We start from the raw sequence: 18565 nt of genomic DNA, 5'->3' as shown, positions 1-18565 counted from the left end.
TCTCTTTTTATAATTAAAAACCCTATAAAAAATTAACTTTATTTTTTATTGCTAACTCTATACCCATCTTGTGTCTCTATCCTTTCCCTCTTTCTCTAAGTCAAATTAAACAAAGTGTTATACTTATATATGGAAGATCTATGAAATCTCTAGAGTGATTCTAAAACAATTCAAAGGTCAAATTATTGCAACTAAAACAGAAGGGACTGATTTTTTTCGCTGGTTAACATCATTTCAAGTTATCGCATTCCTTATTAAAAAAAAAAAAGTTATCGCATTCCAACAACAAACAATCTAATTTTAATTCAATTGGTTATCATTTTAAAATTAATTCCGGACCCGAGCCGGACGCGTGGCTTAGGTGGAAAAAGAAAGATAATGTCGTTATTTGTTGGGTTGTTTGTTTACGTTAAAACCCACTTTTTTATGCTACCAATTATCATTTCTGTTTTCTTCTCTCTTTCATTTCTTTTCATTTAATCATAATTATATTTTTTTTTATATATCGGAAAGATAAATTGCATCGGCTAGAAATCGATCTCTAAACCTCTCTTATCGAACTCATATCCCCAACTCCTACAACTTGAACTATCATACGAGGACAATCTTATTTAATTAGTTTGTTAAATATCAAAAAGACTCCAAAAATATGTTACATAGATATTGAATTTTTGAGTTCGAATTTTCAAACAATCACTTTTAATCGTTGTTACTTGTTACCTGATACCACATAAGTCACAAGTCATGTATATCCATTTATTCTTCTAGCTTTTTATTTTTTATTTTTGGCTCAAAATGTTTCCCATTTTTTTAAAATAAAGAACAGCTAATTACGTGAGTCAGATAGTAATGGCCCTCCTCACAATCACATCACACCAAAATTCAACTCATTCCCAACTCAACTCATCTCAACAATAAAACTCTCTTAACTCCTTTTCTTTCATTTCACATCTCACACACCCTATTTTCCATTTCCATTGCCATTTTCACCACTCCATCTTGGAGCTTACGCTGTTTCCCCACATTTCTAGGACACCACCGCAGCAACTCCGCCACCAAAAACCACCCTCCAATTTCCTATTATTGGCACCGCAACCCTCTCCCTTCTTCGCTGTTCCCATCTTTTATAACATCACCACTTTCTTCGCTTCCATCTTCGGCTCTTACCTATGGAAGAACCCAATATTCACAACGAACGCTTCGCTGTGATGTGAACGCAGGGTGTGGATCTTTTCTTCCTCTCCATCGTTTTCTCATCTTTTATTCTTGAATAGAGGATCCACACCCAACCCTATTGCTCTTGCTCATACACACACCTGGGGTGCTCTGTTTTCTCCAGAACAGGGGATTGTGTTGTTTGCAGAGTCAAAGACTGAAGACCCAGATCAAGATTTGTCAAAACTTTCCCATGTCGAACAAGATAGTTCTGATGCCGGCGGGGTCGTCGACACGCCGGCGGCAGCCGCTTCTAAAGAGCCAATCTTCGTCTAAGCGGGTGGGGGAGGTGGTGGGAAGCACGACGGCGGAGTGCGTGGCGGTATGCTGCTGCTGCCCCTGCGGCATCGCCAACATCCTCCTCCTCGCAATCTACAAGGTCCCAGCCGGACTATGCCGGAATATGCTGAAGAAGCGGCGACGGCGGCGCGTGATAAAGGAAGGGACACCACTGGCGCCGCCGAGAAGGCGGCAGTGCTCGTGCGGCACCTGCGACGACATGAGCGGGCCTCTTCGCATCCACCCCATGTGTGCCAACGACGCCTCCGACATCAAACGCCTCCACGCGCCGGAGCCTGATAACGACGATGCGCTCGCTCTGGAGAAGGAGATGTGGGAGCGATTCTACAACACTGGATTCTGGAGAAGCTCTTCAAGAAGAGAATCAGAATCTTCCCCTGAAAAACACGAACCTCAATACCAAGTTGCAGCTTCATCATTTGCAACTAGTACGGAACATAAGTCACCATGAATGTAAATTTGGAAATGCAAATTTGTGGTTTTCCACTCTTGTTGTTTTTTTGATATTTATTGATGCCATTTTTTAATTTCTCTGTTTTTTCCCCTTCAACTATTGCATTTTTTCTATATAATAGAAGGATTCAGTGTAAGGATTTCCATTGTGTAAAAAAGTATATTTTTGCATTAAACTCTTGGATATTAGGTTAGATTGCATGGTGTGTGTAAGATTTTCTGATGCTGATTGTACGTAGATTCAATTCAATTTCCTGTGGAAACTTGTGTCATTCTTTCCTTTTTTGGTGAAGAGAAGAAGATGAGTTTATTGATTGAAGCGTCACGTGAACTCATGAAGAACTCTCTTCTTTTGGTTTCAATGAATGGTTAAACTAAGCAAAAACACTTTTACACTACTAGACAAGACGTCATTGTTATACAGAAATTTATTCACTTCTAAATAAGAGCTTCAGAGATTTCTCTAAAGAGGGTTATTTGGTGCATTAACTCTAAAATTAGAATCCTCATCCTATTGAGGTTTATGAAGATGTGAAGATTAAACTCAAACTTATGTTAATTATATATATTGGCAGAAAGAACTTTTTAATTTGCTCCGAACCTTGAACACAAATTTTAATTTGTTATTATTGCCTCTAACCATAAATGATTAATTTTAGCTTTGTTAGTACCAGATTTTATGTTCGTCAACTTCAACAGAAATTAATTTCAAAAGAAAAAATAGCTTCAACAGAAATTGAACAAAAAGAGAAGAATCCTTTTCTTACGAATATTCTGGAAAATCAGGAAAAGATAAGTCATACCTTTACTTGAATAAAATCTTGACCAAAGACACAATTTATCATTTTGGATCTTTGTGACTGGATATGATTTATTGATACTTTATTTTCTTTCTTATTAATTTTCATTATCTCTTTTCATATGTATTTTTTTCTTTATTTCCTAATACATTGCTCATTATAATTTTTCCCCCTTTATTCAATTCCAATATCTGTATGGGTGTAAATGTATTTAGGTGTTAACCGTCAAAAAAATGTATTTAGGTGTTAGGCAAACCTTTTCTCTTAATTTACGAACGAAAATCTAGCTAACAACAAAAGTACCTTTTCTGGTCAACAACAAAACCACTTCACAAAATGGAAGTAGATTTTAATTTATACATTAGTGAACTAAATAAATCTCACCTTTTAATGAATATTTTTCATTTAGATATAATTTTTACCAGAATCTTCTCGGAGAAGTAGAGAATTTATTAGCATATTACTTACAAACAATTACAACTTTATCAACCTCAATATTCTAATGAACTAATTGGATTTTTTTTATAATTTTTTTTATCCATATAGTTTAAATGGTAAAAATTGGAAGGGCATATGAGTTGAGAAGGGAAAGATCCAAGAATCCCTCGTTAAAGAGTGCGATTTATCTTTCTGATGTACCGAAAAATATCTTTGATCCTTATATAATGAAGTTAAGTTACTTTTATGAGTGATTTTAAAAACCCCTTATCATAACTTCTTGTTCAATTTCATACATATGTATAATTTTAATCAATCACATTTCTTAGACATAAATAGTAACAAATTTTACATATCTTTATTTTTTTTATCAAAACATCATTTAAGCAATTTCAGGGCGTAGGCCTAGACAATAAATATATAGTGTTTGGTGTCATCTCAGCTCAACTCTGTCATAATGTTGGGTGGCTCATCTATATTATCCTTCATTGTCAGGGTGATGGAACATTCGTCGTCCTCGATCTATCATCAAATTCATGGAACGTTTGTTGTCCTCTGTCGTCGGACCGATGGAACGTCCCTATCTTCCTCTATCGTCGTGTTAGTGATCCTCCGTCGGTAAGCTAGGGCGTTGAGGGACCTTCAAAGGTTCTTTGACAGCCAAGTTAGGTACAATTTTGATATAGTAACGCTAGGGTAAATTGTCCATATCATACAAATAATAGCTTCATGCAATAGAGTGATGACATATTCTGACAAGTTTAGCGTAGGGCGCGAGAGATCGTATTAGAGAACATCATCGATTGTTCCACGCTGGACAACGTACGACACGACGAGTAATTTTCTTTGTTATTTTCTTCTTTATCTCTTTTATAAAGTGGCCGTACCTATGCAACATTATTGAACCTTAATTAATTAATATACATAGAAGAAAAGGTATTGAAATAGATATTTTAACTTGTGAACAAAGAAGGGTCAATGTTGGGAGAGTAAACACTTCACGAGCATCTTTGTCTTAGCCCTCAGGCTGATCATTTTCTCACCGTGCCTGCCTGCCTGGCCTATCTTGAAATTCACCTTTTTCACTTTCTTGAATGTCATGTTGTTCTTCTGGGTGGTTGAACAGAGACAGAGCACTGCATATAGTACTACAGCAATGGCCAATGGGGTCGCTGTCCAATCTAAGCCACCGTACAGGGTCCAGGTGGTTTCAGCCACCAATAAGGGTGGCCCGGGCGTGCAAAACGTCCACGTTTTCGCCCTTGTCTCCCCTGCCATGTGGGACCTGTCTCTGCCATGGATAACATGCCCTGCTTGTACCACCACCAATATAATTTCTCACTTGCTTTTTTTGTGCTCCTCTTTTTCTCAGACATTATTTTGCCCCCATCCTATTTCAATGCAAATGACCTGGGATCAAAAATAATAACGCTGAGGCTAAAGTTAGTATACTAGTCTAGGTAAAAACACAGAATACAGATCATGTGAAAGTGATTCAGTCATAGTTGCAATTGCAATTCATTATCATCATGTACGTACTTACTTGCAATTGGATCGATGTATATTTGATTGCACCAACTTCATAATGGATTGAGATTCAGATCGATGCAGCATATATATATAATGTGCCAAGTACAGTGTGCATGGTCCACTATATGCTATGCTCTATGAACATTAATTAATGTGAGTGAGTGACCAACCAGTGTTTAATTTGAGTTATGAAAACAGAGAACTCAGCAGAAAGAAGAAATAAGGTATCTGCTTCATATATCCGGTTTTTTCTTTGGCAGGTGGTTGGTAGTAATCAATCCGAATACATTTGGCCAGGCGGTCTCATAGTCTTCTCGAGCAGATCAATTCCAATCTCAGGTTGAGGGAAACTTCTTCCGATTAATGTTTTGTTCACACTTTATATACAGTAGAGGGAATTGAAAAAAAAAAAGAAAAGAATAAGGAATATGATTGATAATGTGATAAGAAAAGTTGAGATAAACTCAAAGATGTGATGACACTATGACTAAGAAGGTGCAACTTTGCGCCGCCTAATGTGATCCCAAATTATTTTCAATTAAAAAATGAGGTCGCCAAATGTACTTTGGGCATTCAACTTTTACCATGTATCCACACTTGCAACCTGTACTTAGAGCTCAATGCTAAAAAAATAAAAAAAAGTGGTGGCAACTCTTACTTGAGAAATCCAACAATGCAATGGTGGAGTGGAGCAAACACATTAGGAAGCTGGACGACGTAGAAGAATGATGCAATCGCTGGCACCCTCACAGCCCACACCCATGCCGCCGCCACCACCTCTCTTCCTATCACAATCTTTTCCACAAAATGTGGTGCAATACCCTACACTGCAACCCTACCCCAAAATCTTCATCATCGCCATCATCTCGAAGCTTGCGTAGATAACACACTCACCTTCTTCAAATATTTGCCAAAATTACGTACATAGCAAATAAAAAGATGAAATTATGTCGCTAAAAAACAAATACAAGAAATAACAAATGTTATATGAAATTTCTTTTTCGTTTATCTATGCATTTCATGAGGATTATAGAAACTATTTATTTTTCATTTATTTATGCATTCCATGAGATCATTTGGATGAGGATCATGTGAAATTCTTTGATATTTATTGATGTTAAACTTTTTGTATCTATTTTTTAAATATAACCATCCACATGATTCCACATATCCATAGTATATACATTTAGGAAAAGATTTCAGCACAGTCATCGCTTACTTGACATCTACTAATTGGTTAATATCAGGAAAAATCCTACATGGCACTCAATCCTTCATTCTTCTTATCCTACACCTTTCTCCTTATCCTTCACCATCTCTCCTTAATCACATTGATTCTAAACGCGTTTTACATCCTCTGCCGTTTCAACCTTCATTCGCGTTTACATCCTCTGTCGTTTCAATCGTGGCATTCCCATTTCGCAATATCATCCTTACCAAGACTCAAACCCACACAAAAACCTGCTCCTCCATGGTATCATCGTTCTCTCTGCTTCGTCGTTCTCTTATTGATCTATTCATACTCTTGCATCTGGGAGCAACCTTCAAAGCCGGTGATGGACGGGGCCCGCTTGCAAGGCTACCGAAGAGGTTCCATCCGGGAGCAACCTAACGTGTACTCTCTCTCCCAATCTCAGCGCATTCTATATAGCACATCCTCTCATCGATCCCTTCCTCTCTTCCCCTTCAATCGAATCCCTCATGGCCCCTTCCAATTCCCCTTGAATCGCATCTATCTCCCCCTCTCGGTTCCTGTTTCGAATCTGTGTAACTGAGATGTTTATGGGTGGCATAGAATTGATGAATTCGACTTTGTGTAAATCGCCCCTCCCGGCTTCATTCCTCTCAACGCCACGACGTCGACACCGCAGGTATTCAGGCCTTAATTGATGTATGTTTTAGTGCCTGTATTTTGATTTTGATAAATTTGTGGTTTCCAGGCCGATTCTCTACATCAGATACAATACCTGATGTTTCGTAGAAACCCTAAATCAGATTCAGGCAGATGCTCTACATTATATCCTCCATCAAGGTAAGAGCTTTGATGTTTATATCAAATCCTGATTCTTTTAGTTAGTAAATTCCTCACAACCTCAGACTTTGTTTCATATCTGTTTTGTTATTTCAGGGAGATTTTGTTCCTTTTTTTTTTCCTTGGCTTTGCAGTATTATTTTACTCCTGACTGAATTTACTCCTGAGCCCCAACGTATTGCTTATAGTTTACAACATATACAAATGATTCATACAGAAATCACTACGATCTAATTCTGAGTACCACTACTAGCAAATTATTTTAGAGCCTCCATTAGGATGTGTTTGAAACCGCAGATGATAAGTTTTATATGCTCTGTTTTGTACTTCAATTGTCAGTCCACACTACACTTTGAATTTCAATTGCTATATAGTTATGGACTAGATTCCCCTTATACTATTTCAGCCATATTTATGTTTATGATTTAACCAATCTCTCTATCTTGACATCAGACATAAGCTTGAGGATTCCCCCAAATTTTATTTTCACCATTATGCCTTAAGTGATATAAAAAATTGCAGCAAGTTGCTTTGGGGCTATTGATAAAGAATGCAGGTGAGTAACATGTTTGATAATTAGTGTTAATACGTGGTATTCCAATTCATAATTTTTTAGTTTTGAAATGTGTGAACTGATTTTACAGGCTTTCTACCATACAAGTAGCTGACAGGATTGTGGTGATGGATAGAGGTCATGTTGTTGAGGTTGGTATATTTTTCTATTATATTTTGAATACCTCAAATATTTTAATCAGTATTCTTTCTTGAGGTTTATTATCTTTCATACATGAGCCCCACTTTTTTTTTGTTTCATTAACAATGTAAAAGTTCACACACATGTTGGGCTAATGCTTCTCTAACAATTCTCATTTCTTTCTTTTTTTTCTCATTTCTCTGTCCACGTTTCTTGCAAATTTTCACACACATGTTGGGCTAATACTGAAGGTTGAAAAAAAAGTTAATATAATTCAAAGTGAAATCATCTTGAGCCATAAGATATTTTCTACATTACAGTGTAGCTATTTCAACCATGGCGATATGTCTAAACAGTATCAGTAAATCAATTGGCAAAAATCATTCAATGTGTGAAACTTCCATATTATGGTAACAATGCTTCCAAATATGCCTTTTGCAATTTCAAAAACTGATTCTATTACTCAGTGATTTGACTGTTATGTTTCTTTTATAACTTAAATGTCTTTCTGGCTCTTCCTTCTAGCTCTGAAATTAAGAAAGAGTAGAAATTAAGGGCAGTTGCTTCTACACAATTAAAAGGTCAACAAATAGAATATGGTTTATTAAGGATTTAAGCAAGAATTAGTTAATGCTTTGACTCTTTATGTTGTCTCTTTTCCGGCCTCATTTCTCATATAATCTTTTAGTTTGTAATGTATATGAGAGGAGAATCATAATGAATGGGAAGAATGAAGGGAAGTTCCAATAGCAGCTGAAACATTCTATTTCTTTTACTGTAAAAATATGATAACTAACATCTGTGATATGATTTTGCTTTCTGGGTATCCAACTCAACTACTCATCCGTGCATGATTTTTTAGACTCTGATTTATGTCTGTAACAGATTTTTTTCTGTCAGCTGAAATTGCATTGTTAACACTTTCTGTCAAGTTCATCTTAAATGGAACATATTGGGCTGTATATCATGTTGGTTTAAAATTTTATACTGCTTATTTAAGAATAGTTATATAATATATTGGTATTTTGTTTCCTATTCGTATATTTGGTTCTAATTTATTTAATCTAGACAGATAATAGCTTGAGGCGATTTTTTCTTCAATTCAACATAAGATTCTTCCTTCCTTTAATTTTTTCATGCTATTGTCCAACTTATTTGTCTTTTTTTTCCCTTACTCTGTTGCATGTTCTACTTCTGGTGTATATTTGGTGATAAAATGGTGGGATAGATTTCCATTATTGATAGATTTTGGATGTGATGTCAAATTTGTCTTTTGGTTCTACAGGGGTTGAAGATAAGGTCCCTGATTGCAATACTCACAAGGTGGGTTTTAAGAAATATTGGATTGGCTGAAGGTTCTGGAGAGAGTGCAGAGTAATATGTATTGTCTGGCTAAGCTTCTCTCTGCAATCTAAAGCTACAAGGGAGGAGAAAAGGTCTAAAGAGAAAGGAAAGCCCACTCCTTAGGATAGTAAAGAAGAGGTTCATTTTCACTTCACATTTTCCCTAATTTTTCTGCGGTAAATCATTTTTGTGTTTGTGGGTGAATTTGTTTTGTAGTTATTTAATTGAGACTGTTGCTCGAAAGCCCAACAATGATATTTCCTTGGCTCTCTTTCATGGTGATCCGGAACAAGGCCTCAAGTATTTTCTAAAGGAATTTTTTAGAAATTCTGCCGTGGTGCCAAGTAGGAAGAAAAGATACATGGACAATAGCTTAAGTCTCTCAAGTAGAATCCTACACTCTCTGATACGTGTGTTTTGTTATTTTCATATGCTTGTGCTAATAACATCAAAAACATTTCAATTTTGCTCCCTATAAGAAGTTGATCTCTCTAGGTTGGTTTAGTACTTTAGTTGTTTGTTTGACAAAGTATAATTTTTAGGCTTCCAATCACTCTGATGTAAACTTGAGAGCTTTGTCAGATGTATGTTGCGACAAAGTTAATTTATTGCTTTCTTGATGAAAGTTAATTTATTGCTTTCTTTAACTTTTAGCTTTTCCTTTTGGTTAAAGTTTTTTAATAAGCCACAGGATGCATATACAATGAATTACTATTGCAAACCTTTTTAACACTGAATTGGTCTGGCACTGTATTATATTACCCTTGACGGGAAAAATTTCACAAGGTTTAAAGTGCATTTAGTTATTTTTTAGTAATTATTTAAACATTAGGTTTTCGGGCTTACTGAAGAGTTATTTTGCAGGTACTTTAAGATTTTCTCCTATTATTTCTGAGAACATCTGGTATATGTTTTCAGAAATATTTCCTTTAATGATTTAGGCGTTACAATTATTTTGTCAGACACAAAGATATAGGTTAGTAATCTAAAGAAAGGGGAAGGTCTACTGCTTCATGGGTTTGTTTATTTTGCATTCCTTCTTCTGTTCTTCACTGGATCACAAGATTCCATGGTTTTTATATTTTTGTTAACTTGGTGTAGTGTAAAAGTCAATCCCCCACTTCCTGTTCTGAACTAATTTGTGTTTTTTATGGATGACAGTAAGTATCAGATTTCATCAATCATTCTGCTGAGCTTTTACAAAGAAGAACATCCTCTGATGCAGACAAAGCATTAGAACATATTAATGAGGCGTTGATGATGAGTAAATACTCCGAAAATTTGCTTGAAATGAAAGCAAAGACTCTTTTAATGGTCCGGGCCTCATTCTTATAATATGCCTGAATTTGACTATAGATTAGATTACATGTCAAAAGTCAACATAATTCAGCATGAGTCTGTGTTGGATAACTTTCGATTCAATTATCAACTGTGTAGATATTAGGAGGTGATTCAGCTGTGTGATGAGACCCTTGATTCTGCTGAGAAGAATGCTGGTTTGCAAGTCACAGAGGAAAGCTTCTACATCAGAATATGGCGGTGCTCAATGATCCTTAAATCCTACTTTCACCTAGGAAAGCTTGAAGAAGGTCTGTCTTTGCTGGTGCAACAAGAGGAAAAGGTGTACACCATAAGCAAGTAATTAGTACTAACTTTTTATCCATTCACCCACCCTCTGCTCACTTCCCAGGGTAAGCGTAAAAAAGTAAATATTTGACAGTTATAATGATCTTTTTATCATCAGCTTTGGTTCTATCCTTGCAGGAGTGGAAGCAAGGTTTTGGATTCACTCATACTGTTAGCTGCCACTGTACGTGTGCTCTTACATCACAAGGTGAGCTTATATGTTATGTTTTATGATATCTTTATGATGACCATTTATATAAGCATTGTTGTTTGGTTGATACCCAGAAAGTGTCTGGTGTTAAAAGCAACTATAGTTTTATCACTTTATGCTTTTTTTACCTAGGATTTAATTGTTATTTTTGCTATTTTACTTGAGTAAATTACAGTAACTGAATTTACAGTGAAATTAATAAATAAAAACTCAGAAAACACTGCTCTGATTACAAATGGCAGTTCACAGAAAATTATAGAAGCTGGAAAAGAAAGAAACATATCCGAGAATAAACCTCAATACTACCCAAATGATTGCCCACCACCTTTCTCACTATCATCTCTTTCCCTCATATTCACGTCATTTTCACTGGTTCCAGCATCCCCTACTCCCCTACTCTACTGCCACTGTCCAGTTTGTTAGAATTTAACCTAGCAGACTCTTCCCCGCTATCTCCCACATCATTTTCCAACCTACACTTCTTCCTCTTCCCCCTTCTACTGTAGACCTTCATTGGAAGCTCATGATGAGGTTCATCAACAAACCATTTTGTTTATAATATGCAGCTTAGCAGCCAATTGTTTGAGTTTTCAACTGACTTTTATGATGAACTTTTGGAAGAGACGCTTTAGCTTTAGCTTTAGCATTGTAAATCTTGGGAGTCAAGCGAAGGTGTTTATCATCTAGAGTCTAGAGAATTGTGAGTTTCACTTGATTTCATTTCCTTGGTTTTCAAGTTCGTAGAGGACTTCTATAATTCTTTGAAAAAATTACAGTATATTATGTATGATGGTTTTGTTTTGAGATGAACTGACATTGAAATCTTTGGACTTTATTTCCCAGCCATTAGATGATGTCTTCATTTGTTATCCCCAATACTAGGCCAAGGGTATCCTCTAAGATGCTTCTTCTTACAAACGTCACAATTCTTGATATGCTTGGTGGATTTTAAGTACCAAAGGAAATGATTTATGCAGATATATTGGAGCAAGTTGAGAGTAGGGAGTCTTTTATTGGGGGAGACATGTTTCTCCCGATATGGCAGGGGATGATTTCCATTTGAAGTTCTGTAATCATTATACTTCTCTTTTCACTAATTGAAGAGCTATATCAGTTACTCAGTAGAGATGTACCCACTATATTTTCTATGTTTCTCTGCTTTCTATATATTTTCTGTGGCTTTCTTTGATTTTACCAGTTATTAGTAGAGATGTAACTACTACTTTTGACAGGAACTCATTTAGATTCCTAAAATATTGATGAAAATTTTATATTGAAACATAAAAGAGAGATTGCTGCACCTCAAAGTCTGCCTCTATTTTAAAATCTCTTTCACTTCTTATGTAGGATCTGAACTTGAAGTGTTGCTATCTATGATATTGCCACCGGCTATGTGTGGACATCATAATCACTTGGTTTGGACTTTGGACGCTATAAAGGATGGACACTTATTCAATTAGTTCTAGGATTCGTGCTGGGTTTTGTCCTAATTTTCTATAATCTTGAACTGTTGCTCTCTGTGACTTTGCTACCCGCTAGACATTCTAATCACTTCGGGTTTTGTTAGAATATTTCAAGAACCTAACTTTGGATTTGTGCTTTTTACAATAGTATGATTAAATAACTTACTTAAATTTGGAATTTTACAGGGAAACAACAAGAGCAATCAGGGATGCAAATTCTGTAAGAGGCTAATGTGTCCCATCTGCAATCCTTTAATTTGGATAAATGGCTCAAAATCAACATGTGTGGCAACTGGCAAGGGGAACCAGTAAAGTGAATAAGTAAACTCATCAAGCCAGATTTCTATGGTCCTCTCAGATGTGGGAAAGCTGTTAGCCAAAGCAATTGCTAATTAATCTCAGTTTCCTCTCCACAAACCTTAATCTAAAACAATGTCTTAATCTAGCTGGCAGGTATTTATGTTTCGAAGAATGTCTTTGTTTTGGACTGAATAGTCCATGAAATATTGGAATTTAATATCTTTCTATATTTTTATGCTCACAGAACTAAACACTTTTTATAGGGTTTAGTATAGGAGAGGGAGGGGTGGAAAGTAAATGGATGCATGGTGGCTTGGCAAATTTCAATTTTTCACTGAATCTCCCCCAATTTGTTTATTCCATTATTTCTTTTCATTTTTCCATGAGGGAAATCTCTTAGTTGTAGTAACAAATATGCACCATGGAGTCGTAGAGGTAACGATTTCACAAGATTTATGTTGTGTATAGAAGTTCTAGCAGTTACTCAGTTTTAGAATGCTTTGGTTTTTATCTGATTTCTTTCTATAGTAGAAAGGGATATGTGTTTGTTAACTACATCAATCAGTGATTAGTGTTGTTGGTGACCAATCTTTCTTTCATTTATTTGATATTTTTTTGTAGCATTAATATTCATTATGTACTCATCTACATTGTTTATATCAACTGTAATTCTGTAAAGACTAATCTAATGTGCTTGAACTACTTTTGAGTCTCATTCTTTGTTAGTTTATTTACACTCCTCCAAGTGCTTGGAGCTGGAACTTCAAGTTATAATGGTTCAATGACAACTATTTTTAACTACTAATCTTGGGGAAGTTTTGCCACGTGCCATAAGGAGAATCTATCAGATTGTGGATCAGATTGAGCTTGATTTTTTCATTGAATTGAGACTGTTTTTTAATATTCTAAAGTTGGTTTTTCATGTTCTAGAGTTGTATTTTCATATATCAGGTTGTGGGTCAGATTGTATGTTTTGACTTGAAACTAAGACAACTCTGCAGAACGCCATGTAATGACTTTGTTCCAGTCTTGGATCTTTTTGAATGAATTCAACCCTGCATGGTTTGTTATAGTTTTACGTCTTATATCATTCATTTATGTATGGTTTATTATTTACCCCGTCTTTGGGTTAAAAACATTTGAGCAAGGTAAATGCTTGGGGTCTGCATAAAGTTATTTAAGATTACTACAATTATCTAATTTCAAGCTTTTCACAGGTGATGGTAGAAGGATAATTTAAGTGATCCTTCTCTCTATAAATGATTCTTATGTGTAAAAAACTCTTACGAGAGGGATATTTTACAAGAAAATATTTTCATATTAAAAATAATATTGTATAAAAATAATTTTTAATAAAATTGAAGTACATTTTTTTTTCAGAATTTTAATAATTTTAGGAGTAAATGTATATAATAGTATGATAATTTCTTTCATTCAATAAAATTACTTTTGCTGTTAAAAAAATGTATATAATAGTATGATAATTTGATAGTTGAAATATGTAATACGTGGATTAGAAAATATTATTACATATATGATTACAATTTTTTAAGTTTAAATTACACAATAAAAACTCCCGTAAGTAGGAATTTTTAACATAAAAATATATCACTTTTAATATGAAAATATATCACGTTAAAACAAATCTAAAATAAAATGAATATAATTTTGGTGCGTTTTTTCATAATTTTCAATATTTTAGGAGAAAGTATATACATAAATAGGAAATTTTGATAGTCAAAATTTGTTCTATTGGAATCCGAAAGCATTAATGTACGGTCTACATTTGTTCATGTTGAAACTACAAGGCAAAAAACTATAACGGTGAATATTCTACATGAAAACTATAATAAGTACACGTTCAAACTTCGTTCTTCTCAATTCTCATGGTTGTAGGGGGATGAAAATCATACATGAAAATATTTTTATGTTTAAGTTAAATAAAAAATATCTTTTAAAATAACTTAAGTAATTTTTCATAATATTTTATAAAATTAGAACATAGTATATATAAAAACATAAAAATGGATAAAGAAGTAATAAAAAATTAATTATAAAAATTATGAGCATTTAAAAATATTCATGTAAAAAATATAGTCTACATTTATTTATATTTAAATTGCATGAAAAGAAATTAGGGAGGAATATTTAACATGTAATAGTTTCATGTTTTTAATATAACTAAACACCACTTTCATAACTTTAGACATAAAATATGAAAATTTGAAAGTAAAAATATAGCGTATGAGGATTTGTTTTTTTGGTATATCGGAAAAGTAGCATATGAGGATTAGAATATATATATATATATATAAATATATATTTATATATATATATGTATGTATGTATTCATATGAGAATTAGAAACAAAATATGAGAATTTGAGAGATGCGATTCGGCTTTTTAATATTTAATAGACACAAAAAATCGCATCTTAATATTTAATAGACACAAACAATATATTTTCAATTTAGGAAAAAAATAAACAAAATACGCGAAAGTGATTTTATGCTGAAAACTACAAATTATTGTTTGATAAAATTCTACTTAGGCAGACATAAAATGAGAAAAACATCCCTATAAGATCGTTACTAATTTTCCTTACCGTCACACAACCTTTTCATCTCATTTTATTCATACATCATGAACATGAATTATTGCTTCAACCATCTTTGCCAAATCAATTTGTCGATGCATGAATGGTTTCTTGTTGTAAGAGTCCTTAGGGCTTGAAATTCTCAAGATGACAATGAAGGATTGGATTCACCCATTGTCCTATAATTTGTTGTTGATGGATTCAAATGTTGAGTCCATAGAGTCCGATATTATTATTACTAACCCAATATAGTTTATTTTACTTCATAGTCAGTCAATGATTGGAACCTACTTGATTTATAGGGCAAAAAATTGGAACAGATGCTTGGCATACTATTGCAAATCGTTTTGAAGATATAATCACTGAAGATTTAGTCTATTGATTTCAATTTTTTTCGTATGACGCATTTTTCAGGATTCCAATGCATCTAGGCATCGGTACAATATACACTTAAAGAGCCTAATAAAGGTATTTTCGTACGACAATTATGTGGTTTCTAGGCATGTGATCGAGTTTGATAGCATGTTTTCCTTGAGTTCAATCATAGATTTTTTATCGGTAAGTAAATTTCTTAATTCATTTTATTTCACATATATTTTCAATTCCAACAGGTGATAATAATATCATTTCAGATGTCATGGGTTCCCTTAAGAACGTCAGAAACAAAATCTCATACGTGTGAAATGGAGTGCTTACAAAAATCAAAGAAATTTAGATCGAATCTAATGAGTGTGTAATTTTTTTTATCTTTACAAGAGGAACACACAAATTCAAATTTTCAATTTAAATAAAAAATTAAAGATAAAATACTACAAATGAAGTAAAGTTATTTATTGTTTTCATAGGAAAAAATTTAAATGTGTTTTGTTCGATAAATTCGTCGGCAATTTGAACGCATTTATAAGTGCAAGCGATATCAAACATATTGTTGTTGTCATAGTCATGGAAAAAATGACAATAATCAAGGTACATTTACATTTTTTTTGTTCTACGTACTAAAGCGACTTTTGTATATAATACTCCCTCCATTTCTTTTTAAGTGTCGTTTTAGCATAAAGCTCTCCAACCAAGATATTGGATTATTAGAGTTGTTTTTCCCATTCTACCCTCTCACATCCCAGTCATAAAGCTCTCCAACCAAGATAGTGGATTGTTAGTTTTTTTTCCACTCTCTCATATCATTAAACCATTTACCACTCTCACCCAATCATAAAGTCATAAAGGTCTTCATAGTTATTAAGAAAGAATAATTTTATGGAAAATGTGAAGTGGAGTTATTGAAAAAGTAAGGGTATAATTGACAAAATGGAACCTAAAACATCAAAACGACAGTTAAATAGGAACAAAAAAATTGTTCTAAAATGACACTTAAAAAAGAACTGGGGAGTATATTTTATGTATGACACCCGACTCCAAAAAAAAAATCCAGTTGAATATCAGCTAAATACTGGGGTTTTTTTAGGGAAAGCTCATCAACTTATATCAAACAGAAAAGGTTGAATTAGCAAGTAACAACAGAGAAATACAATCAGGTGGATTATCCCACCATGAATAAGATGAGAATTCATAGGGCCTAGCAGCTAAAGTATGGGCTACTCCATTTGATGTTCATCGAACATGAGAGATACCAAAAGCTAAATATTGAGTTTTAATGCACCAAAGTTATGTTTAATCCTAACATTCATGGTTGTTTAGTTAATTTAAATAATTTTAATTATATTTTTAAGGCTTAATTACAACTTTGGTCCCTGACGTTTACCAATGCCACGATTTTGGTCCCCCACCTAATTTAATTGCATGGATGGTCCCCGACGTTGTAGGCTGCGTGCAATGTTAGTCCTACCGTTTATTTCTTAATGGAGGAGGCTTACGTGGACGTCTAGTTGGAGAGAAAAATGTGATCTGAGGAGAGAGGGGAGCACGTGAGTATCACGTGAACTCACGTGAACCTTATATGAACCCATTATACCCAAATCTGAAACCCTAGGGATCTAAATCGCGTTACCTTCTTCGTTCCAGGGAGGTCAGGGGTTTGGGTATAATGGTTTCAGATAAGGGTCACGTGATACTCACGTGCTTCCCTTTCTCCTCATGCCTCCTTTCTCTCTCCAACTGGACGTCCACGTAAGCCTCCTTCATTAAGAAATAAACGGTAGGACTAACGTTGCACACGGCCTACAACGTCGGGGACCATCCATGTAATTAAATTAGGTGGAGGACCAAAATCGTGGCATTGGTAAACGTCGGGGACCAAAGTTGCAATTAAGCCTATTTTTAAATATATTTATGTCATTATAATTATTTATCTTTGATTTGAACATTGTAGGGTTTTAACTTTGCTTTGGGAGCTCTAACGCCTCATGATCTCTGATGCCACTTTGCTATAAGGCGTTTATCAATGTCCACATCAGCTGCACATTGAAAAAGATTTTGAAGGAAAAATTTCAAAAACCGTTTGCACATTTTATCTAATTGTTTTTCGGTTTTCTAGCTACCTTTGAATTTTAAATTATTTAGTGTGACTTGACACTTTTTGAAGGATTTGTTACGTCAAAAGAATGTCTATTATCTTGCTCCATTTATTCAATCTACAAAACACATTCTATGGTTTCCAAAAGAACTAAAAATCACACCGTCGACAAATTGATCCTAAAACACCGTACTTTGCAACATCAACTTCGCCAATATTAATCTCTCTTTTTTAGAAAAAAAACATAATATTTTTAAAGAATTAAATTAGCATATTACAATCATTCATTGCAACCAAGATGAAATAAACACAATTATGATAAAATATATAAAATTTACCAAATGATTACAAAATAAAGTTCACAATTTCTTTATAAACACAATGAAACTCATATATAATTTTAAATTCTCCCGTGCCTTGCACGGGTCTTAAACTAGTTTAACATATATAGAGAAAAACATAGACATGAACCCTTGAAAAACTTAAGATTTTCGAGGGATGATCCTCTCCTTATTGCATGGATCACAAATCTAATTAGAATAAATAAAAAAAAGGTAAGTAGAAATGACAAAACCTGTATTACACATGCTTGAGAAAAGAGGACACTTTATAAAAGGAAGATGAATAGAGTGAGATTTGAATAAAGATATGATATAACAGGGCATCGACAAGGATGCTAAAATGGAAGTTTTTACGGCAATCATTTGTTTTCAATGAGAAAGGCTAAAGATATAATTTGAAAGATGTTTGTTGTAGTACCTTAAATCAGGTTAAAGTATAGTACTTTAAATGAGTTGATATAGTAATAATTAAATAGTCGTGTTTTACATGAATAAGCAATTGCATTTTCCCAATAATATGCTTTAAGATTAATGCGTTGATTCGATAGGTATTAGATCTCTCATTATTGATCGAAACCAGCTCAAGCCTAATGTTATGATCGAGAATCGCGACAACCGCTTTAAGGTCGCGGTGGACATCAACAAATTAAAGGTTGTTAGAGGACAGTTGAATTGTCAAGTGAACGAAAATACTATAACACTAGAATTATAATTTCAATTACCACAGGTCATTAATCTATAATATAAGTATT

General features: G+C 34.1%; 1 protein-coding gene and 1 long non-coding RNA gene across 15 annotated transcripts; both read left to right on the top strand.

The window, feature by feature from the left end:
- Positions 1-904: 904 nt before the first annotated feature.
- LOC130730839 (uncharacterized) lies at positions 905-2042 on the top strand. Its single transcript, XM_057582969.1, has one exon. The coding sequence runs from the start codon at positions 1409-1411 to the stop codon at positions 1964-1966; it is 558 nt and encodes a 185-aa protein (XP_057438952.1). The 5' UTR covers positions 905-1408; the 3' UTR covers positions 1967-2042.
- Positions 2043-6058: 4016 nt separating this feature from the next.
- Positions 6059-13478, top strand: LOC130730838 (uncharacterized). Of its 14 annotated transcripts, none has more exons than XR_009016486.1 (9): positions 6060-6607; positions 6677-6768; positions 7222-7324; positions 7413-7473; positions 8748-8898; positions 9023-10120; positions 10244-10497; positions 10571-10640; positions 12293-13478. It is a non-coding gene; the product is annotated as an uncharacterized LOC130730838 (long non-coding RNA). The 14 variants fall into 14 exon arrangements; XR_009016485.1 differs by having other exon boundaries at positions 8748-8944; XR_009016483.1 differs by having other exon boundaries at positions 6063-6607; positions 8748-9192; positions 9968-10120.
- Positions 13479-18565: the final 5087 nt, after the last annotated feature.

The sequence above is a fragment of the Lotus japonicus genome, chromosome 1, assembly GCF_012489685.1.
Source record: "Lotus japonicus ecotype B-129 chromosome 1, LjGifu_v1.2".
NCBI lineage: Eukaryota > Viridiplantae > Streptophyta > Magnoliopsida > Fabales > Fabaceae > Lotus > Lotus japonicus.
This window is presented reverse-complemented; position numbering and strand designations above follow the sequence as displayed.

Excerpts from the sequence above, each read along its gene's own strand:
- LOC130730839 (XM_057582969.1), top strand. The coding sequence starts at position 1,409 with ATGTCGAACAAGATAGTTCTGATGCCGGCGGGGTCGTCGACACGCCGG.